Genomic DNA, 23,680 nt, shown 5'->3' with positions numbered 1-23,680 from the left:
CTTACTTTGGGAAATAGGGGTAGGGGTGTTGTAATGGTTAATTTTATGTGTCAAGTTGACCGGGCCACGGGGTGCCCAGATATTTGGTCAAACATTAGTGTGTGTGTGTGTGTGTGTGTGTGTGTGTGTGTGTGTGTGTGTGTGTGTGTGTGTGTGTGTGTGTGTGTGTGAAAGTGAGAGAAACATTTGAATTTATAGACTCAAGAAAGCAAATTGCCCTTCCCAGTGTTCGTGGGCCTCATCCAAACCGTTAATGACCTGAATAGAACAAAAAATTGGACCCTTCCTCAAGTAAGAGAGAATTCCTCCCACCTTCAAATGGCAACATCAGCTTTTTCCTACCTTTGGACCCCTGTTCAGCAAGTCTTTAATGGATCTGTACCCATTGGCAGCACGTGGAGATACTTGGCAACTTTTGTCCCTAGTCGAAATGGAGATATTGGGAAAAGTCTCGTATCACATCCTCTTAGCTGCCCTTTGAGCTCCAGGTGCTCAGATCCCTTCTAGCCTCAGTTCTGACATCTTTTCTCCTTTTCATTTTCCTGCACCTTTTTCACTATAATGGAGACCAGGATTAAAATGTCAGCCTCGCTGTAATTGTTTGATATGTCTGAGAGACAGCTGTCTTGAATAAGGTCGGCACCATTCACATACATGCCTTAAGCTTGTTGTCCACGCCTCACTTTCCAAGTGTGCCCAGCATGGAGAGGCTGAGATCTGCTCGCGCCATCACAAGGTACAGAAGCTCCTTTACAGAAGACCAGGGCCACAGGCCCTTTCTGTGGTGTCTGTACTCCCTGCTCACCTCTGCTGGCTTTTCCAGAGCAGCCAAGTCAGGGAGCCGCCAAAGTCTGAGCAAATTGTTTTTCCTACTGAAATCCTGAATGGCAGCACAGCCATTAGATGTCACTTACCCTACAGTCCCGCCTGGCATGCATCTGGAGTCCTGGCTCAGGTGATGGAACAGAGTTGAGCATTAGCCTGCAGCAAGCGATACTGTGGGATGAAGAAATGACCATCGTTTGCATGGGCCACCAGGGAGTAGAGGCGGAAAGAATTAGCGACATCTTTTAGCCTTTGCCCTAGAGGCTCCTAGCAGCTGCAGCTCTCGGCTCTAACTGAATGATGTGTATAAGATGGTGTCTTGCCAATGGGTTTCAGCCCCAGACAAGTTCACTATGAATTCAATGAGACTGAAAAATGACAGTGGAACATTCTTGGGGTGAAAGGGTTTATATCCAACTGTATTCCCACGGTGGTAGGTCAGTCACTAGAATCCCGTCCACTCAGAGCAAGTCTGCATGTAGCAAGCCGGTCTCTGCCTCTAGGCCTCTCCGCCCTCCGCAGCTCTGTCCTCAGCGCTGCCACCACTCCAGGCTCTGCTCTCCTGCAGCTGTGCAGCCCGGAGCCCTGGGCGGAGCTGTTTATATAGAGTCAATAATCACATATTGCCCACACGTGTGCAGTGAGCCAGCTGACTAGGGCCAGGTAAGAATCCTGGCCATAGGAACCCTCACTTTCTCCACAGATGGTTTGCAGTGGCTTATGGATTCAGGGTTAGTAAAATCTGCCTGTAAATTAGCCACTACTCACAGGGGCCTTGAAAACAGTATCTAATTAGGGTGTGTCAAACCCCTATCTATGGGCTTTGAGGGTATTTGGGACCAATAGGTAGAGAAAACCTCTCAATGTTTCAGAGAATCAAGGCTCAGTTGGGTGAGGGGCTCCTGAATGACCTGCTGGCATGATGAGTATGAGTGTGTTCATTAAAAAAACACTAATTTATTGGGTACTTTATTTGTACCATGAACTTAACATTCACTATCCCTAAATGTCCTCACCACCACTCCCTGCAAAGAGTGAGCAAGCCAACACCCCAAACCTGTAGAACAGAGGAGCAAACAGGTTCACCAGGTGCTGGAGGTCACCTAGCTTCCTGGGGCCAAGCAGGACTGGGACCCGAGTCTGCACCAGGCTGGCCTTCATTCATGCCCTCACCTCCTCCTCAGGGAAGCATCTCCTGCTTGCTGCTCACTCCCTGAGGGTGTCTTTGGCTGTCACCTGTGGCTGTGCCCTTCCACGCTCTCCGGAGACGGTCCTGGAAGGCACAGCAGACAGCTGCAGGTAGTAGCAGGCCATCAAACTGACAGCAGCCCCCGCTGCCCACGTAATTGCTAGTTCCTGGCTGTTTTCCATTCAACAACAGTTTCGGATTTGGTAGCTTTTACACAAAAGCCAAATCCCTTTTCCTAGCCAAATGACTCCATAATACTGTGGGCATCAGGCACCATGTGCTTCCCTGTGGAGCCTCCTATTCTCAAGCTCCATGCCAAGAAATCTCTCAAAAAATGCTTATTACTACCCCGCACTCAATATAACTAACGTTCTCCATCCTTAATTCCAATTCCTAATTCATATGACCACCACAAATATATCTTAAAAGACATACAATGATTCATAGTGAAAAATGCTAGAAATGGAGCTAAAATTGGTGCAACTCATTCAAATAGAAGCAAATGTATTTTCATTTGTAGTTTACATTTTAGAAGCATCCACTTTAAAAAGGAATTAAGCCAGAGACAATTAGACTGATAATTCTATGACTTTTATTCAGTTATTTCAAAAATATTTGACCATTTGTTTCAAAATGTACATTTAAAAAATCCATACAAAACTGTAATTTGCTTTAAAACCAGACAGAAACAGTGGAAAAAGGATTTTGAAAAAAGTTCACTGAAAATAAAAAGCTCCCCCCCCCAAAAAAAATAACCCTTTCTTTAACACGAAAGCATAAATACGGCAGGTACAAATTTTCCTTGAGTTCTTCGTTGAAATTTGGTCCATAACATGAACTAAAGTAGAAAAACAAAAAGACAATTTGTCCACATTTGCATTATGAGTTGCTCAGGGCACCAGCAGCCTCAGCTCATCCTTCAGATTTTTATTAAACAAGAGGAACTGAAAATGAGGTTTACAGTCTCATCACATAAACACTCTGCACCCAAGGAAACGGGGGTACTTAGATCCCATCAGGTGAACAGCGCTGTCCATGCATGGTGATTCTCAGAAAAATCTTCCTGTCCACGTGAACAAAAACCCCTAGAATGCTTTTAGGTAGAGGGTGCAGGTATCACAATGGGTCTTAATTCTCACACTGACTTGTATTAATGCCCCATCATGAGGATGGTTTTCTCCTTTCAACAGATTTTTAAAAATTATATGGGCTTATAAAATGATGCTACAATGTTCTACTTGAGGGCCACAGAACCCCAGCCAGGATCATGAAAACGACAGCAACAAAGGGAAAGTGGTGAGCGCTTCTTCTGAAGGGGACGACGACTACCCCTCCCGGGGGGCCCCTTCCCTTCGCGGCTGCAGGGCGCTGTAACCGCCCGTGAGGCCCGTGGAAAAGACCACGGCTGGGAGGGTTATTGCACAACCCGGAAGAGCAAGGAAAGGGCAGGCAGGCAAGGCATGGGGGTGCTGGGGGGCCTGCTGCTAGCACAAGGTAACACTGAAGTAGGAGCTCGCGGTTCTGCAGCAGCCGAACTGACCCACTGTCAAACAGGTAACCATGAGTTTGAACACTTGAGACTGGAAGTAAAAGTAAACACCTTTATCACATAAACTTTGGATTGAATGAGAAGCAAAATGAAATCGGAAGAGGTCACAGCAAGGGTATCTTTCTTTTTAGCATGGGGGGTGGGCAGGGACTGGCAGAGGTGCGGGGGCTGGGTGCCTGCAGGCCTTGCACCTCCCTTAGTGAGCAGGAGACCAGGAGCCTGCGCTGAGGCCCCCACAGGCTTCCGCAGCCCCTAGGAGGGCCAGAAAGGGAGAGAAGCAAGGGAGAGAGCAGAAACAAAGCAGAGAATGCACCACAGCCCCTAGCACGATGGGGGTGGGGAGCAAGTCAAGTGAGGTGCAACTGTCACTATCTGTGTCCCTTTTCCATGTGTTGTATTGGGGTCCGGTGTCCTTGGCTACACATGACAAATGGTTCTAGAGCCCAGGCGGGTGGGCTAGCCGTATAGTCCAAGTCAAGGCCAGGAGACCACATGACAGGTAAGGCACTTCTTACACGAAAAGTATGAGGATCTGCATGGGACAAAAGTTCAAGGGTGGCTGAGTCAAGAGGCCACGTGCAGCCAGTAAGTCTCAATGTCAAGTGCTTTTCTGACCTCAGGGAAAAGCAAGTGGGGAGAAGTGAGGCAGCTGAGGAGGAATGGTCTTTTCAGCCTTCTGGATTTAATATTCAAGTGAGAACTGGGGTGAAGAGTAAGAACTTAGCATGGGCTTCCTTGCTGGGCCTGCCGCAGCCCAGGGAAGGAGTCTTTTGGCTTTCGAGGGATCTGACAATGGCCCAGTTTTCCATCGTGCGGAGCAGACTGGGGGCTGAGAGGGCGGTGGGAGGGGACGCACAGGCCCTGGGCGCGCCCTCCACTGGAGGAACCGCGCCCACGGGGGTCAGGAATGGAGGTTGGTTCACTGGTGACACTGAGGCCTGGGGCAGGGGAGGGAGTTGTGTCAAGCCTGTGAAGGAAATCCCCCAGCAGTGGGGGGCGGCAAGCCACGTCAAAGGTAGAAAGGCACAGGGGACTAGCATTTTCTGTTTGGGAAATCCTGGGAGGGGTGCACTCTGTCCCTGCTTCTCACTGAAGGGACAGAACAAGGGTCAGAGGGCACTGGGGAAGAAGGTCCTCCAGAGAAAACCCAGCAGCACACACCCTGGAACACCGAGCCCAGGCTGCAGGGCTTTCAGGGTCCGACGAATTCGAGTCAAGAGGAGAATCTGCCAAGGAGGCCCAAATACGGATGAATTTTGGTTTCTGAAATACTGGTAAATTCAGCCTTGGGACAGAAATGGAGAAGGCTCTCAGCAACAATCTGGTGGCCCAGACACACACATGGTTAGAACTGACTAGAAGCGGCTCTCCGGGCCCAGCCTGCTCCCCTTTCCTCCAGAACTTCCCCTACCTCCAAGAGGAACACATGAAACCTAATAATAGTGCAGCCATCAGAGCCTGGGTGGTAAAAATAACTTCCTCCTCCTGAACTCCAGCAGGGAATGCGTAGCCTGGGGACCTCCCGCCCGTGGGCACGGCCCTCCTGTCCTGACACTGCCATCCCCTGGGCTACCCCACACCAGAGCCAGACGTGTTGAGACACTGGCTGAGGTAGATCAGCATCTGCTCTCCTGCTCTCGGGGGACGCTGCTGACCTGGCCTCTCGAACTTGCAGGTGTCTGGGGGGACCTTCACAGACAGCATGGCACTTTGGGAACAGGAGAGAGGGTTTAAGACCAAAGAAGACAGCCAAGGTGGCCACTTCAGGACGAGCCAACCCAACAAGCTCACAGGATGAAGTAGAACGGAGTGCTTTCTGCCTCTGGCAACGTGCCGTGAGCCAGCTTGCCGGAGCCTTGGCTCTGCTCTGAAATAAACGTGCCGGGATGCCAGTTGGGTGAGAAAGCACACCGCCCCTCCCCTCAAATTGTTCCTGAAGCCCAGCTGGTGAGATGTTAGCCTTACTCGTGGGCTCAGGGGTTTCTACACAGCAGAAAGGGTTTTACTCTCATCACTAAACAACCGTGTCCTCTAGGGACAGCCAAAGTCAGCCTGGCCACTGGGCTGGTGGCACCACCTCAGGGAACCCCACGGCGCCAGCTTGCAAGAGACTTAGAGAACATGAAGCCATGTGGTCGCTGGCAACGAACCCCTAGAACACCCGTCACACTGGCAGGCAGGCTGCCCTCCCACCTTCCTGGCCAGCGGGACCCGCAAGTCCCACAGGCTTGCTGGGGAGCAGCCTCCCGCAGAAGCAGGGCTGGATGTCCGGGACACAGCCTGCAGAGGACAGAGAAGGGTAGCAAGGTGGATGGAGGCCCCGCACTGAACGCCCTCTTCATCAACAGTCACCAGGCAAGGTAGGGGCACTGACCCAACTGGAGCCACGGCAGGGATGCTGACCGAAATGGCTCAGGGCTTTGGGATCAACTCTGTCTGGCTGACACCCAGCCACCCTTTCACCAACATTCTGCTTTGCAAACCAGAGAAATGTCAGAGAAGGATGGGAGAAATGCATATTTTCAAAAATGCTGTCCCACCTCCAAACGGTTTTCAGAAGCTGAGGGCACTTCTCCCCATTTCTGCAACCTTATCCTGGACAGAAAGCTGAGGGTGTGCAATGGTGTTAGGAAACAAACCCCTCTGTCACTGGAAATTACAATTTCTCTCTGATGCAAATGACCCAGAGGAGAGCTGCCTTGATGAAAATACCCATTTCCCCCTTTCTGGATAATAATCCAAAGTTGGGCTTCTACGGTGATGTCAGAGAGAGGACCAGCACATCGAAGGACCCTAATGTTTCCGTGCCCACACCCTCAGCACAGAGCTCAGGAGCCCCTGTGGGGACCTCTGAAAGCCCAACTCCCGTTACAAGGCACCACAGGACCTGGAAGCCTTGCCTCTGGGTGGAGGAGAGGGTTAAGAATACGTGAGGGGTGGGACAGAATCCTCCAGTCAGCAAAGCTGTGTCTGCGCACCTAACTAGCAGAGTGACTGAGACAGTCCTGGTTTCCCACAGTCTAACACGCTGTAGGTGTGCTCAACAAACATCAGTGATGACAATGACAATTCCAAAGGACACTCAGCAAGTGTGGCCAGTGGGGGAGTGGCCCAGGTGACCCTCCCAGGTGGGGGCCTGGTGTTCCTGCAGGGAGCTATGCTGGCCCCCGACAAGGCTGCCTCTGTCTGGGGACTGGGGCCAGCAAACGCCAGGCTGGTCTGTTGACTGTTGAATCGGTTCTGAATGCTGGTGAATGGCTGGAGAGCAACTGCAGTCGGCGCTGCTGACGAAAGGCCTAGGTCGACCGTCCCTGCACCTCAGTCGCTGTTCCCTTTCCGGAAGAGCCTGCTGCTCAGGACCTCTGCTCTGTGCTCCAGAGTGGGAAGACTGGTCCTCCTTCAGCACTTCCCCAACAGAGCAAGAGCAGGCCAGTCTCCAACCCAGGACCAGCCACTGATAAGCTGCCTTGAGTCATGGGACTCAACACAGTTAACACCATCCTTCTGGGCCGAGTCATGAAGTCCCGAAGCCAAACGCCTTGGCATTTACAGCGGGCAGGGCTGCTGCCGGGCCTCGAGATGGTGCATGCCAAGTTGGAATCATACATCTCATCAGTTAGTCAGCACCTAGGAGATTATGATCCAAGGGGGCGGGTCTCTCGTCTTCTTGCCCATCCACACGGGACCACGGGGGGGCCTGCTACGAGCCCCAGGCAAGGGCTCCTTGGCACGAGGCTTCTAGACTCTGACAGGTCCTGGGGCCGGACGCTGGGTGTTGGATGGCCAGGACTGCAACTTTAATTCCCTCTCAGTGTAAAAACCAGACACAGAGAAACTGCACAATATGGTACAAGAAGTAAAAGAAGAAAGCAGCAGCCGTGGAGGAAGAGAAAGGGGAAGTAAGCTGAATGATAACCACGAGAACCTGGGCATCTAGAAAACCCAACACGACAGAGGTGAGGACAGGACAGGAGGTGGCTTGAGGGAGAGAAAGAGAAAGATTTTTGGTTTTATTGAGAATGGTTTATGGAAGAATAAGAAGAGAAAGCCTAGAAATAAGGAAAAGCAAAGCCCCGTTTAAAGACAGGCTCCTGCTGTCTGAGATGGGATGTCACAAGCAGGAAGGGGAGGCTGTGATGGAGGCCTGGGCTCCCCGCCTCCCTGTGGGCCCCATGGGGGGACTCCTGTTCTCAGCACTTTGGCCTTAAGGAGATTTGAGTTTCTTAGTCCGTGGGGAGGTTCCATTCTCTGCTTTCACCACTCCATTTTCATGGTAACCTGGGAAGTGAAGGGAGACAGACAGACATGGCGTTTCTGCTGGCCAGGAGCAGGAGGCGAGGGGGTGCTGGCGCAGCCCTGCTGCCGCCCACAGGGTGAGCCGAGGGAGCGCAGCCTCCCACAGCAGCTGGAAGGGCAGACGGCCCCTGGGGCTCCTGCCTTCCCCGTGTCCACCAGTGGCTCCGTCTGAGGTGGCTGGTCTCTGTCCTTCAGCGGGAGCGGCCTGGGATGACACTCATGACCCAGAATAGGCAGAGGCCTGCCCACCCAGGGCTCAGGGTGGGACCAGATCCTCACTGAAATCGCTGACATGCTGCCATAGTGTCCTCAGTTTCTCTGAAGCCCCCTGCAGGGCACCAGCCCCCCTTCAGCAACAACTTCCAGGGAAGGCAAGAACAGAAGGGAGAAGGGAGAAGGTCGGGAGGCTGTAGGGACAAGTCCTTACACAGATGCCTGACACTCCTCGGGCAGAAAATCTGCTTTTTTTTTATCCTTGTTAAAGACACCTCCACGTGTTTGTTCAAAATTAAAGAGGCAAATATGGCTGCAGCCTCATGCTCCCCCTTCCTGCTGCTGCCAGGCCTGACTCCTCGGCACATGCGGCCACGCACGTGTCTGGTTCTAACACATATGAGCCCTTGCCAAGCAGGCCACACCTGGAGCAAGGGAGGTGAGTCAGAAAACAAATCCTCGTGCAGACAGGCCCCCAGGCTGGACAGAAAGTGCAGGACTGGCAGTGTCTTGAGACCCGGGGTGGTGACAGGTGGCTACTAGAGCACGGCAGGCACCAAAGGAGAACTGGGTGTTCCCCTCCTGCTGCCCACCCAGCACTGTCAGCTGGAGTCACTCCTGAAGACAGAGGAAGGGCCAGCAACCTGTGAGACAGGGGCAGGCAGAGATGTGGGGCAAGAGGGCGGGCGAGGACAGAGCTGTTGTGACACACGGAGAACAGGCAGCAGACCTTGGCTGAGGTCCAGGAGCCGCCCCGAGGATATGCTTCCTGCCAGAGCTCTCCACCCAGCCACTGCCCTGCCTGTGTGGCCAGGACGGCTCCCCGTCGTCAGGGATAGCCACACCCGCAGTCTATCCCTAGCCCACACCCAGCCACGTGCCAGTCAGGCCCCAGCAGGAGTCAGGACGGAGGAGCTGCAGGACTGGTCTGGGTAGAACCCAAGGAACTGAGACCTGGTTCCTCCCTACCCAGCCTGCCTGTGGGCCCCGGAACTCACCAGAGTCCCTCTTGAGGAGCCGGGCTGGTAGTCTGGGGGCAACTGGGGCTCTCCGCTTGGCACTCTGCTCATTCCAGTGCTCCCGCCAGTGCCGCAGCTGGGAGTGGATGAAGCGCCACATGAGCCAGGCTTGGGCAGCACACACGAGCAGCAGCACACAGAGCCTGCAGGGGGCGGAGGCGCAGGCTCAGGGCCGGGCTCGTGCCTCTAGCCCGGGGCAGGGGAACGGAGGGGGTCGGAGCCCTGCAGCCAACTGCCACCCTCACCAGCAGGAAGAGTGCAGGCTCAGGGCCCCTCTCTGCTCTAGCGCACTTGAGGGGTGGCAACAGACTCGGGGCCAGCCAGACGGGGAGGAGGAGGCAGCGGACAAGTCCGCCTCGTCACACCGCCCTGTGCCTGGCTGCGATGCGCTGCCTGCCTCTCTTGAATCCACAGTACAAAACACAACTCGTATAAGCTCCATACACAGTGGATGAATTCAAGTGACCTGAATTATGGTATAGCAGAAATAATTTCAGAAGAGTGGCTTCTCATCTAGTGTGCCACTTAAAAGCTGAGTAACCCTGGACAAATCACACATCCTTCCCAGGCCCAAGGTCTCATGGCAGCACAATGGCTTCCCTGTCCTCGGGCCGCTGTGGGAGACCAGAGGCCGAGCCAGTGAGAACAAGGCTGCGCGGAGTCCAAGACAGGTGGGAGCAGCCAACTAGGAGGTCGCAGGGGACCTACACCAGGAGGCGCCACACAGGAGCGTGGGCCATCCGTGTCCGCTGAGTCCCAGAGGCAGGGCGAGCAGGCCGCTGGGGAGGGCCGAGGCAGCAGGCTAGTATCTCCTTCCCCTCAGGCCTGCTGTCTAGAGCCCCCCGGCTCTGCATCAATGTGTGGGGGGCACTGCGGTCTGCTGCAGAAGTTGTGCCCAGTTCAGGATGCTCGTGGCAGCACTCGGGGAGCCCTGATTCACCGCCTTGGGCTTCTACCCAACTCACCTGAAAAGTAAGGTATTGAAGTTTCCTTTTTCTGGGTCGAACGCCTGGTTTTCCACGTGAGAAAGTCCAAAGCCAACAGCCAGCACAGCGAGGGTGAGGATGAAGAGCCGGGTGACCCCAAAGACAGCAGCCCAGGCATTAAACCTAACCACAAGGGCAGAGGGGGCATCAGCCTTCAGGGTCCATGAGGCAACTTTCATCCACTTTTCCAGAAGCAACCCCAAGTGGGAAGAAGGCTTGAGGGTGGCCGAGTAGGGTATCTGGGGGATGAGATATCTAGAATAAGATGCTCCAGGGAAAAAACAACCTCAGGGTGTTGGCTGCCTGCAGGGAACGGGGCAGTTTATACCCAGGGCAGGACCTTGCACTGGCCAGGCCGCATGGAAGGCCCCCGCCCTCTGCTCCTCTGAGCAGGCCAGCCTCCCAGCAGCACCACTTACAGCTTCTCGTTGTTCTCGTCTGCAAAGTAGAAGAGTCGAGCCGTGTAGAAGAGGAGCTCGGTTGAGTATTGCAGGAGCAGCAAGATGAGGCCCAGGCGGCTCAAGCTGGGGAGAGACAGACGCACCTCGCATCCCCCCAAGACGCCGCAGAGAGCAGAGGCAAGGGGCGCTCTCACTTTCCCTGGCCAGCCTGCCTCGTCCTAGAGGAGTCACTTCTGCTGTCACACCTTTAAGAATGTTTCCTCATACTGAACACCCTGGCCTTTCCGCCGTCCTGCCCCTATCTGCTCCCCTAGGGAACTGGCTTAGGCTGTTCACAGCACTTGTCACCTGGCCTGCAACTGAGCACATAAAAGGTACTCAGAACAAGCTGCTATGCTTTGCATGTAGAAATATGAGGGATTCCCATCAGACAACACAAAGAAATAAAAGGTATCCAGATTGTCAAGGAAGAAGCTAAACTGTCACTGTTTGCAGATGACATGATATTGTACATAAAAAATCCTACAGAATCCACTCCAAAACTACTAGATCTAATATCTGAATTCAGCAAAGTTGCAGGATGCAAAATTAATACACAGAAATCTGTTGCATTCCTATACACTAATGATGAACAGGCAGAAAGAGAAATCAGAAAAACAATTCTATTCACAATTGCATCAAAAAGAATAAACACCTAGGAATAAACCTAATGAAGGAAGTGAAAGACCTATATTCTGAAAACTACAAGACACCAAGAGAAATTAAAGAAGATACCAAGAAATGGAAACACATCCTGTGCTCAGGATAGGAAGAATTAATATTGTCAAAATGGCCATCCTGCCTAAAGCAATCTACAGATTCAATGTGATCCCTATCAAAATTCCAATAGCATTCTTCAACGAACTAGAGCAAATAGTTTTAAAATTCGTATGGAACCACAAAAGGCCCTGAATAGCTAAAACAGTCCTGAGAAGGATGAATAAAGTGGGAGGGGTTACGCTCCTTGACTTCAAGCTTTACTACAAAGCCACAGTAATCAAGACAATTTGGTACTGGCACAAGAACAGGCCCATAGACCAGTGGAACAGAATAGAGAGTCCAGATATTAACCCAAGCATATATGGTCAATTAATATACAATAAAGGAGCCATGGATATATAATGGGGAAATGACAGCCTCTTCAACAACTGGTGTTGGCAAAACTGGACAGCTACATGTAAGAGAATGAAACTGGATCACTGTCTAACCCCATACACAAAAGTAAACTCAAAATGGATCAAAGACCTGAATGTAAGTCATGAAACCATAAAACTCTTAGAAGAAAACATAGGCAAAAATCTCTTGAATATAAACATGAGCAACTTTTTCCTGAACGCATCTCCTTGGGCAAGGGAAACAAAATAAAAAATGAACAATTGGGACTACATCAAGCTAAAAAGCTTCTGTACAGCAAAAGACACCACCAGCAGAACAAAAAGGCAGCCTACAGTATGGGAGAATATATTTGTAAATGACATAACCAACAAGGGGTTGACATCCAAAATATATAAAGAATTCACATGCCTCAATACTCAAAAAGCAAATAACCCTATTAAAAAATGGGCAGAGGATATGAACAGACACTTCTTCAAAGAAGAAATTCAGATGGCCAACAGGCACATGAAAAGAGGCTCCACATCGCTAATTATCAGGGAAACGCAAATTAAAACCACAATGAGATATCACCTCACACCAGGTAGGATGGCCAACATAGAAAAGACTAGGAACAACAAATGCTAGTGAGAACGCAGAGAAAGGGGAACCTGCCTACACTGCTGGTGGGAATGTAAACTAGTTCAACCATTGTGGAAAGCAGTATGGAGGTTCTTCAAAAAACTAAAAACAGAAATACCATTTGACCCAGGAATTACACTCCTAGGAATTTACCCTAAGAAAGAAGGATCCCAGTCTCAAAAAGACAGATGCACCCCTATGTTTATCACAGCACTATTTACAATAACCAAGAAATGGAAGCAACCTAAGTGTCCATCAGTAGATGAATGGATAAAGAAGATGTGGTACATATACACAATGGAGTATTATTCAGCCATAAGAAGAAACAAATCCTACCATCTGCAACAACATGGATGGAGCTGGAGGGTATTATGCTCAGTGAAATAAGCCAGGCAGAGAAAGACAAGTACCAAATGATTTCACTCATCTGTAGAGCATAAGAACAAAGCAAAAACTGAAGGAACAAAACAGCAGCAGACTCACAGAACCCAAGAATGGACTAACAGTTGCCAAAGGGAAAGGGACTGGGGAGGGTGGGTGGGAAGAGAGGGAGAAGGGGAATAAGGGGCATTACAATTAGCACACATAATGTGGCAGAGGGGGACATGGGGAAGGCAGTATAGCACAGAAAAGACAAGTAGTGACTCTATAACATCTTACTACACTGATGGACAGTAACTGTAATGGGGTATGTGGTAGGGACTTGATAATTGGGGGAATCTAGTAACCACAATGTTGTTCATGTGATTGCATGTTAATGATACCAAAAAAAAAAAAAAGAAATATGAGGGATTCCCACTATCTGAGTTTTCAAAGCTAAGAAGTGAAACTCAGAGTAACCTCTTTACAAATTAACATCTACTGAGACATCCCCCTCTGCTCACTTCCAGGCTTGACGCAGTCACTGACTTTCTGAGGCAGTCTGTTACAGATGGTCAGTGGTAGTTCAAATAAATACAAAAAAGACTGCAGAGTGAAATTACAAATCTTGCTGAACATGCAGAATGTGAGGAAGTCAATGAGATATTGTGAGCGCATTTCCTTGGGAAGTGATAAATAAGAACCTGGCTGATTGACCCTGTGAGACCACGGAAGGGCAGAATCAGTCAGGATAGTCACTGGATCCTGCGAATGGTCAGGAGAATGATGTGGAAACTACCCGATGTCCCACGGCCTAGAAAGGCAATGTGATTTTGCTCATGACCTCATCTCAAACCTTATTTTCTTCACTCCAGCCACGCTGGGACCCACTCCCACCTCAGGGACTTTGCACCTGCTGTTTCCCTCTGCCTACACAGCTAAGCCCCCAGCTCTCCATGTACCTGGCTCTTGTCATTCATGCTAAGACCTGAGTCACCCCCTCAGAGAGGTCTTCCCTCACCACAATAAATGCGCCAAGCAGACAAGCCTCCATTATATTACCCTGCCTTTATTATTTTCTTCGCTGCACTTACCACTATTTATTCCCTTACTTATGCTCTGCCTCATGCTAGGACAGGTGCCCCAGGAGAGAGGGCCTTGTCTGCCTTCACGCAGATGTAACAGTGCTCCTGACCACCCACAGAGAGGCTCAGGTATGTGGCACGTGAGCGAAGACCTCCCAAAGCCAAGCTCTCCACCACAGCCAGACCCCACACTGTTTGGCATTTCAAAGGTGTGTCTTCCTTGGAAAATCCTGCAGTTGAGAATCTCTCTTTTCCCCACACTCACGTCTGAAAACTGGAATGAGGGTGGAGGGGAAAGGAGGTCATGGTCCCTAAATGGGCAGAGAGAAGCGCTGCCACCTTGAAATGGTGCCGTCCTTGCGGGGACGGGATGGGTGGATTTGGGAGGATCTCCTGCTTCCTGCTCTCTAAGCTCTGGTCTCATTCCAAAACTAGACTTCCCAAGACTCAGCCCAGACAGGGTCAGATGCCTGCCCTGCTCTTTCCCTGGACTCATCAGATGTGGGGAAAATGGATCTTAAGCCATCTCACATCTTTGAGAGGAAGAAGGGATGATACAGAGAGGGACCAAGAGCAGTGGGAAGCTCTCCTTCTACATGGTCCCACCTGCGCATTCCTGCCTTGGGCCTTAGGCCCGTCACACCTGCTGGGCGGCCACCGCCTGGCTTCCCTAATAGGCCCGCCCCACCACACGGCCCTTGCCTCTCGAACAGCTGCGCACGAGCTGGTGCGGCTCCTGGCCTTCAGAGACAGGAGAGCAGGTCTCAGGGCTGCCTTCCTCCTGGTGCTGACACCCCAGGTCAGTCACCCTCACAGGATGCCTATGGTGAGGCCCTAGGCCCTCCGGGCACCGGAACAGAAAGGTGTACACCCCAAATTCTCAAAACGCCGGCGCAGAAAAAGTACAGGTTGCTTTGAAGAAAGTGCATGGAGAAATCTCAAGAAAAGTCCAAATTAGCAATGACATATGCTATTCATCAATACACCTCTTTTCCTGAGAGAGGCACTCGAGACAAATGCTATGGCAACTCTCTCGGCTTCTGAACAACCAGGCACTGAATACTCTGCAGTTTCACTACAAATCAAAGGGAAGGGGATTCCAGGGTGCCGAGCTTGGGCAGCGCCTGCCAGGGGATGCCTGAGGCAGGAGCCCAGCTTCAGACTGCCTTCACCTGCAAAGCCACAGTGCAAATGCTAGCATCCTTGGGAAGCCTTCCCCGGCTCTGGCTTGGGTTGAGGTAGCCGCCCTCCGGGCAACCAGGGCAGATATTACCTATCATGGTAGATATTACACTCTAAACTGTTTTTGATCTCTGTCCATAACTGTCTTTCCTACCAGGCCAAAAACCAACCACTAAAAATAAAGGAATCATTCATTAGTCATTTTTTGTATTCCTAGGTCTTAGCATGGGCTCGACACACAAAAGGCATCTAATAAATGCCCCTAATTAAATGAATGTGTGGAGAGATGCAGGGACATGAAACGGCAGGGAAATCTGGCTGGCGCTGGGGTCTCACGCACTTTAAGAGGTATGCTCCAGCGATGTGGACCAGGTACAGGCAAATGTACAGGAGCTGGCGGGGAATTTCCTCCTGCCAACAAGAGAAGCAGACAGTCAATGTGCCCCTTCCCTACCTGACGAGGCAGGAATGGAGGGGAGGTGCAGAGGGACAATGGGGAGCCAGGCCACCTCCCCTCTGGAAGGCACCAGGCTGAGATGCTTTAACGCACACAGTCCTGCAGGCTAGAGGCCCTGTGCATCAGGCTGCTGCTGAAAAGCCCGAGGACAAGGCAGCAGCTCCAAGTCTACAGTCAGAGGGTGGGTTGTGTTGAGAAAGAAGAGACAGGGACTGGGGAACAGGGCTTCGGAAATAATTCAGCATGAAGCTGTGGAAAAAAAAAAAAGACTATGGGAAAGGGGAAATCCTCCCCATCTGCTATCCAAAGATGAGAATTCTATTTCCCCCAAAGCCGCACATCCAGGGTGGGAGGCAGACAAAAGACTGACACTGGGGCCTCCTCTTACAGAGTCTTTGTGGGGATGTGGACAGGGGCCAACTCAGCATTTTCCTCAGCCTGCCCGCATGTCCCCATCACCCAACATTCTGTGCTCAAGGACGGGAAGGTGGGCTGGGAATAGGAGGGGAGGGGAGGGCAAACGGCTTCAGGAGGGGGAAGCGAGTACTCACCTTCCGTACCTTCTGGAAGTACAGCTCGGGAAGCGCGTGCAGCCAGTAGGCCAGCTGGCACAGGTAGAAAAACTTCACCTGGAAGCTGGAGACAAGGGAGTGAGTCACACGGGGGTCTGGAGAAGGATGTCCCTGCAGGGCCTGTGGAGCCCGGGAGGGAAAGGGGGGCTGGGACCGTGTGAGGGGCAGCAGGTCCACGAGCAAGGGAGGGCAGTCGGTGGGCAAGCAGCCTGGGGACCCTGCTCCACAGACAAGAGCAGGACATTTGAGACACAGAAAGTCCACAGAAATAAACAAAAATGATGAAAAGAGGGCAAAGGAGAGGGGCTCTTCAGCCCGGAGCAGCCATGGCTGGGCGTGGTGCTGGGTCAGGAGTGTTGTGTGCGGAAGATGGCAGCATGAACACACTGAGGAATGAGTGTATCTGTGGAGCGGAGGGAGGCCTTCCCTCAGCTGGCCGGCCTTTGTTGCTGCCATTCACAGGGTCTTAGGGAAGGCAGAGCAGGGTCTCCTGAGGGAGGTGCCCCGGGCACAGGGCAGGAGGCAGCGGCGGCCTCTGAAGGAGCCCAGCCAGCCGAGGCAGGAAGGGAGGGCGACCTGGGGGCGGCCAGAAGGGGCAAAGCCTGGAGCACTTCATGGAACGCGCTACTTCTGCCTCTGTGTCAAACGGTTTAGGCACCTGCCACAGAGTCTGGATTTCTGTTGTTCACAAGCCAGCGGGTCGTGGTATTTTTGCTACAGCAGCCTGAGCCGTCTAAGCAGCAGGGGCTAGCACAGATGACATTTCATTTGGGGGTCCTCCAGGCAGCACCGTGGAGGAAGCAGCTCCCAGACAAGCCTGTCTCCCACAGTACTACGCCCTAATAGGTTCAGGGCTAACTGCCCTTCATGCCGGCTGGCCCCACGGTGTTCTGGCCACACTCTGAAGTGAGGAAGCCAGCAGAGCTGTGTGCTGTCCCTGGTCACCGGCTCACGAGAATACTCACGGGAGGTACACATGGGGGTAGTCTTCCCAGAGGCTTCTTGGGTTTGTTAAATACCCTTCCTGTAGTGGGTGAGAAGAGGCAGCAATTAGAGATGTGGGGTGAGACCCGCTGGGGCCCTGGGCACACCCCCATCCCCAGCTGCCAGACACCGGACGGAGAGGAAACGTGAAGACGAAGGCCCCTCCCCTCTGCGCAGGACCCCTGGCTCTGGGTGGTTCCTTTACTGGCACAGAGCTGTGACATGGCAGGCGGAGCTCTGCGCCGAGGTCAGAGGCCCTGTGTCTGCATGTGGGAATGACACTCACTAGCTGCATCCTCTGGGCAAGTGAGCTGCGCTAAGAGCTTCCCTTGGCTCATCTGTAAAATGAGGATAAAAATACCTCCCTAAAGTTACTGTTTGAGGAAAATGTGAAGGTTTATGTAGATGTGCCAGTGCCTAGTATTAGGCCTGGCATGCAGGCACTCAAGAAATGCTCGTAGAATGAGTAAGCACATGGACTCTGGAATCCACCGGAAAAACGGGAGGCCTAGTTTGCTCTGCACATCACCATGAATAAAGAGGGGCAGGACCCCACGGGTCTCGCCACAAGGCCCCACTCCATTGGCCTCGGCAGTGGGACACTTACCAGAGCAGCATGACTGCCAACTGCCCCCGCTATTCTGCAAGTTCCTTCACGCTGGGGTCTCCAGTGCCCCTCCCATCTCTAGCGTATGGCCCAGGGCCTCTTGCAGAGGGGGGAAGGTAACCCCAAAGCTCTCCCATCGAGGGACATCTAGAAATGCTAATGAAATCTAACAAATATCCTTTTACCTGCAAAGCTGGGCTCACAGTAAGAAAGGGAAAGTGCTAGAATCCCAAAGGAAGGGAAGCTGAGAGACAGAGCAATGGGCCAAGACTGTGGCAGCCCACGAGGTGCCTGTCCTGGGGCCCGGATGCTCACACCATGTGGGAACAGAGAGTGGAGCCCTGACCGGTGGGACCTGGGCCCCTTGTATAGCACCAGGACCCCTGAAGGGCTGCAGCCTCAGAAGGCAGACTCGGACGACTCTGATGACCAACCCAGGGAGGTGAAGTCTGCTCACCCTGGGCACAGGATGAAAACAGAAAGATTATGCCCTGAAAATCTGTAACCTCAGGGTGGCTTTCACTGTGTCTGGAGTTCAGATTTATACTACCCGGGTGGTCCGGGAACCACTAAGTTAAGAAATTAGCAGTAATGGTATTATAGGCCCGTGATACCGTTACTGTAATCTCATCCAAGGATGTACAGGATTCTCACACATAAAACCTTGCTAAAAATGAATTTATAATCCGAGATTACAAAATGCATGAGGCAGCAATCCACCATGAAAGCAAGAGTCAGCTGACACAAATAAAAACTTGGTTAAATGAATGAATGGTGAATGCTTTAGGTAATTTCTCTCTTTGGAGAGAAAAAGGCTCTTGTTTGTCACTCAGAGAAGGTTAGATTAGTATACCCCCATTTTAGGAGCAAGAAAATGAAGGAACAGACAGGAAGTACGTCCTGAAATGAGATGGTTTTTCGTCAGCCACCTGAGATCTGGTGGGGCCACCAACCTCCTGGTCCAATAAGCCCAGGCCAGGTTGCTTCACTAAATCAGGAAATAAAATGAGCTGGTGGCTTTGATGAGGAGGCTGGGATGGCAAATGCTCACACTGGGACTAGGGAGGGGTTTAGCAGTGGTCAGGAAAAGGAGGAAGCCAGCACTTAGTGAGAAGCACTCCAGGTCACCATCTATTGGATTTGCAGGTTTATTTCCAGGTGAGGGATACCCACTCACCTTCGAGTCACTAAACGCCCTTGGACATTTTAGGTATAACCCACACAACCCCACAACCTGGGGCCTCAAATGACCTAACTGATGGGTCCAGGAAGGCACATGCCCCAGTGTGTAGTTACAGAAACTCAGATCTGAAGGAAACGGTCTCACCTCAAACCCTCACCTGCCTCATTTCTAATCCCTTTGCACCCCCAGCACCCGCCTCCCATGGTCACACTCAGACGGAGGCACAGAAGTGGAATGCTCTGGGCCTCCGGTGGGAGGCGCACTTCCATGCACCACAGCCGCTGTGTCCGTCTCTGCCTTCCCTCTGCCCCGTTCCCAGCGGCCTTCATCAGAACGACCACCTGGGCGCACAGCGACACACCGTCTGCCACTCTCTCTACCTCATTCCAGGACTCAGACAGGTGAGAACATTCCTTCCTAAGGCAGCAGCGAGGTAGGTAATGAGGAAAATGGTTCTTCTGGGACTGAGGTGGGGGAGGAATTTCTGCTAAGAAGAGTGGCCACAAGCAGCAGCTCTGGGAAATCTAAAGCTCAGACGACCTTGGGATTTTAGGCAGACCTTTTACTTTTGAGTGGTCCTTACTTAGGAGATAAAGGGGTCATAACTTGGAAGCCAACAAGCAAAGAAAACTCCCCAGCAAAATGCTGCCTGTTTGTAAATGTCCCGTGCACAGGGACTGCGGAGGGAGGGGGTGGCCAGAGGACGATGACTCACCACTCTGAGAACAGCCTTTTCCAAGACCTCGGGCCAGGCAGCAGCCTGCGGGCGGCCGGGGCCGGGGCGCCCCCAGAGCTCAGGCACGCCAAGGCCCTGTGATCACGGGGGCTGAGTGTGCAGAGCCTGCACCTGCAGCAACCCCCACCCATCCACCCACCCACCAACAGGCACTGGCAGAGGGTCTGCAGGGGCTGAGGAAATTCTTTGTTATCTCCTGGTTCTGTAAATCACCCTCTGAGCTAAGTGAGGCCTCAGCAAGCTGGAACAGTCTCTCCCCTTCCCCCAGCAGCCTTCCTTTCTGGTGGGTGATCAAAAAGAACCACATAAACAGCAGAATCCAGTCATAACACAGCCAGATGCTCCCTAGATTCAGACACACCTACATCATTTCTCCTTCAGGAACCGTCACAGACTAAAGCCCTGCTCCGAGCAATCAGTCTGTTAGTAGAAATCTGTCCTGACACAGAAATCAGTACTGGAGCAGAACTGGATACGTGTGAAAGGTGCTCCCTCTATGAGGATCTCACTGAGCCCTGGGCTGTAGGCTTTCAAATACGAAGTGAAACACCCCAAGACGTCAGGCAGGGGGACCCAATGCCCACCCACCCTCTTTCCCCAACACGGTGTCGGGGTTTTGTTCTTCCTGAACAATGAATAGTAGTTCAAAGGTAGATATAAAGTAGGAGGTTGACATCCTCATAAGGTTACTGGTTGGTCCAGCCACACTCCCATCACTCTGTCTGTATAAACGCAAACAGGAATGGCTCAAACACAAAGGCTGGAGCAGGAAGATGCACTTACAGTTTATTCCTTCATTCTGACAAGCCCTGTGTAGTGGGCACTCAGTCAGTCTCTCCTACCAGGCACTTAGGAGAGACACTGCAGAGAGCACAGCGCCTGCTTACACACAGCTCAGGGTCTAGTGGTGGAGACAGATGACAGAGAATACACACCTGAACAAGGAAACTGAGGAATGGGTAGAGTGCAGAAAACACACATGGAGGGACACCGCTGGGGAGGTGACGCTGAGGTGGAGACTTGGATGGCGAGAAGGAGCTAGCCATGGATGTGTGGGGATGGAGGAGATGAACTGCCCACACAAAGCCCAGGAGGTGGGAGCAGCCAGAAGCATTAGAGGAGCAGAAGTCACGACGATGGAGCTGGAGCCAGGCCGATGGCAGGGGCAAGGCCGGCAGGGCCCGCTCCCAGGAGTGAGGGAGGAAGACAATTTCACTGCAAGTGGGAAGGGCCTCTCAGCAGGGGGAGGCATGATTTGACTGACATTCTAAAAAGACCTGTCTGTCTCAGCAGGAAAAGGATTGGGAAGGCACACAAGTGGAGACAGTCTCCTTCTAGAGAAGAGATATTCAGTGGCCCAGGCAGGAGATGATGGTAGCTTGGATTACAGATCAGTTTTCCAACCTTGACGCTATAGACCCTGAAGCCAGAGAATTCTTTGTTGTGGGGACAGTCATGGGCACTGTAGGCCATTCAGCAGCATCCCTGGCCCCCTCACATGCTAGTAGCATACTGCCAACGTCCCCTGGGGACAGAGCCTCCCCTGGACTGGGGACCGCAGTGCAGGTGGAAAGTGGCCGACGTTACCCCTGGAGGTGGGGCTGGAAGTAGCTGCTGATGGACTGACTGACTGTGGTGGGCAAAAGAAGGGAAAGAATCAAGAGAAACAGCATCAGAGCAGAAAAATATGATTTTTTAAAACCACCCTCTCTTCCTCAATCACCTTCATCCCATACAGAATAATTCAGAGGGAGCAGACGAGAGCCAGGAGCCACAGGGTGTTATTACGAGTCCCCTTGGTCTCCATTTCCTGTTGAAGATGTTGGTGGGGAATGGGCTGTCCCTACAGGGCTGTTAGGACCTTCCCCAAGAAAAGTGTGGCATGCTCCCACACCAGTTAGCAGCATCACTGTCAAGCCATTGGAGGCCTGAGAGAAGCGAAGACGGAACAGTTGAGCACTTCACCCTGGAAGGAGCGCTAAGTAAGTTGGCTGTTGGCCTCCAAATCTGGTCTCAGTGTTTTACAGCTGGTGTGGAATGTCTGGGGTGACGTGGAAAGGGTACAAGTGATTCAGACATGAGGCAAACACTTCTCTCCAGTGGCCGATGGATGTCTGGGCTCTTGAGGCCGCTCGGCCTCAAAGCAGCTCCAGGTCTCCAGGGGCTGTGTGAACCCAACGCCCCACAGTTGGGTGAGGCCTGAAATACAGAAGCACCTGGACTTCCCAGAGCCAGGATGTGGTCTGCACACTGGCTGGGGCGTTCCTCACACAGACCACCCCTGCCAGTGCAACACGGTAGTCCTGCTGCAAGGACCGGAGTCTGAGGTCCTGCATGGAAAATCTCTTGTGTTCTGTTTAGGAAAACTCCTCTGTGGTTAAACGATAACAGAAATAAAAGCAACATAACAAAAGGACATGTTGGCTGCTGCTTTGAGAATATGGATGCAGCGTTCAGTTCTGGAGCCAGGTTCTTTAGGATGTGACTGCTCGCCAACTGTCACTGAAGGATGAGGACGGAGGTGAGGGGTCAGTCGGAGGCAGGGAAAACTTTAAAAGGTCACAGGATTGCTGAAGTTTCCAAGCCCTGGGCCTGGGTGTCTCATAGGTCTCTAGAAAGAGACCAGGTTGCAGAAAGGAGGTGCTTCTGGTGGGGGTGGGGGTGCTAATTAAACACTTCCCAGTGTGACAGGCTGGGTCTTTTTACAGTGAACCCCAAAGGACTGTCTGTGTTCCTTTGTATGGAGGAATTTTGCTGAATCAAAGGTTGCTTGAAATCAGAGTCCCGTTGTGTAGAAAGGGGAGGTGGGTATATCACCTGACCCTCCAGCGCATCTGGTCTGGGAGTGGCACTGACTCTCACAGGGCCTGGGGTGCAGGTGGGGGGATGCTGGCCTGGCTTGCAGGAGGCCAACCGCTAGAGCAGGAAGCGCTGGCCTTGGACCCATACCCCCAACCCACGCCATGTCCTTGCCATTTTGGAACCACGTGACGATGGGCCATACAAAATTTGAGCTTGAATTTCTTGAATCCATGACACAGTTACCAGGAGAACAAAGAACTTATCTCAGGGGCTAGCCTTGGAAGGGTCCTGGAAAATGATACAGTGCTATGTAGATACACAGTATCATTATTATAACTCCACATAATAACTGTAACAAGTGTTTATTTTTGGACAAGATGACTCCAGCTATAAAACAGCATCTAGAGCATTTGGCCCCCCTCTCACCACAATATCATGAGGATGCAAAGATAGCTTCATTTCCAGGAACCTGCCCCAAGTTTATATACCACTCCTTACTCTTTCTCTTCCTTGCAAAGCCCTGCACAGCCATTTTATTAGCAATCCAAGAAGAGATGCGCTGCCTGGCAGCCGAGGGCCACCCTGCAGCAGCCCCGAGGACAACTCACCGTGACCACCACGTAGAAGCACCACACCACCGAGCTGAGATGAAAGACAACCAGCTGTCCGGACTCGTTGAACTTGCTATGTTTGACCTTGGAGAGATGAAGCCGTTTGCTGATTTTCTACAGAATAAAGACAACTCTGCATGTTAATATATACGAGTGTATTGGTAATGGGTGGGTTTCAAACTCCTGTTTCTCCTCACAAAAGGACTAAAGTTTGAAGCCAGTCATAACCCAAGTTGCTTAGCATAAGCCCCACTGTGTGCATACACGTACAGGGCTTGGTTTAAGCCAGGCATTACGAGGAAGTGGCAAGATGTGAAGAAGACGTGCCCCAATCACGCTACAGAGGACACACCGTAAGGACGGTGTCTTGCCACATCCCAGGCAGCTCTCTCCCATGTAATAAGTACCGCTGCCCCGCTAAGAAGGCTGTGAGAGGGGAGAGAGACCAAAGTGTGTGAGGGAAGTCTAGGACCAACCAGGGCAGGCAAATCAAGGGGTGCAGGAATTCAGGGGAGCAGGGATTCAGAGAGCTGCAGTGCCCTCTGAGGTGAGCCACCCCCCCCCCACCAAGGCACCTCCCCCATTTCTGATCTCAGGATCCCGACATGTCACTCACATCTAAAATGTACTCCTGAACCACAGCGTGCAAGATGACGGCGATGAAGATGTAGAACGAGACGGTGGCCAGGTCCTTCGGCCCGTAGTGGTAGCGCACGGCCTCGCTGTCTGTGGGGGTGGTGAGTGCCACATCAGCGCCCTGGGCTGAGGGAAGGCTCTGGGACCCAAAACTGAGAGGACAGCTGGAGCACCACGTGCCATCAAATGATTCCCTTTTGCTGCAGCCCTAAAC

The 23,680-nt window shown here is 52.1% G+C and overlaps 1 protein-coding gene across 4 annotated transcripts in view; it reads right to left on the bottom strand.

The window, feature by feature from the left end:
- Nucleotides 1-2,583: 2,583 nt before the first annotated feature.
- Nucleotides 2,584-23,680, bottom strand: part of TRAM2 (translocation associated membrane protein 2) — a 76,459-nt gene continuing 55,362 nt past the window's right edge. Inside the window, exons 3-11 of one of the 4 annotated variants that reach the window (XM_073224648.1) lie at nt 23,447-23,556; nt 22,828-22,944; nt 16,873-16,931; nt 15,887-15,971; nt 15,219-15,289; nt 10,497-10,601; nt 10,057-10,200; nt 9,071-9,234; nt 2,584-7,841 (exon numbers count right to left, since the gene is read on the bottom strand). In XM_073224648.1, the coding sequence (XP_073080749.1) occupies nt 7,768-7,841; nt 9,071-9,234; nt 10,057-10,200; nt 10,497-10,601; nt 15,219-15,289; nt 15,887-15,971; nt 16,873-16,931; nt 22,828-22,944; nt 23,447-23,556 (929 nt within the window). In that variant the 3' untranslated portion in view covers nt 2,584-7,767. Of the gene's footprint in view, nt 7,842-9,070; nt 9,235-10,056; nt 10,201-10,496; nt 10,602-15,218; nt 15,290-15,886; nt 15,972-16,872; nt 16,932-22,827; nt 22,945-23,446; nt 23,675-23,680 lie in introns of all 4 variants that reach the window. The other 3 variants (XM_073224651.1, XM_073224649.1, XM_073224650.1) reach the window with 3 other exon arrangements.

This window comes from Manis javanica, chromosome 16, assembly GCF_040802235.1.
Source record: "Manis javanica isolate MJ-LG chromosome 16, MJ_LKY, whole genome shotgun sequence".
Taxonomy (NCBI): domain Eukaryota; kingdom Metazoa; phylum Chordata; class Mammalia; order Pholidota; family Manidae; genus Manis; species Manis javanica.
This window is presented reverse-complemented; position numbering and strand designations above follow the sequence as displayed.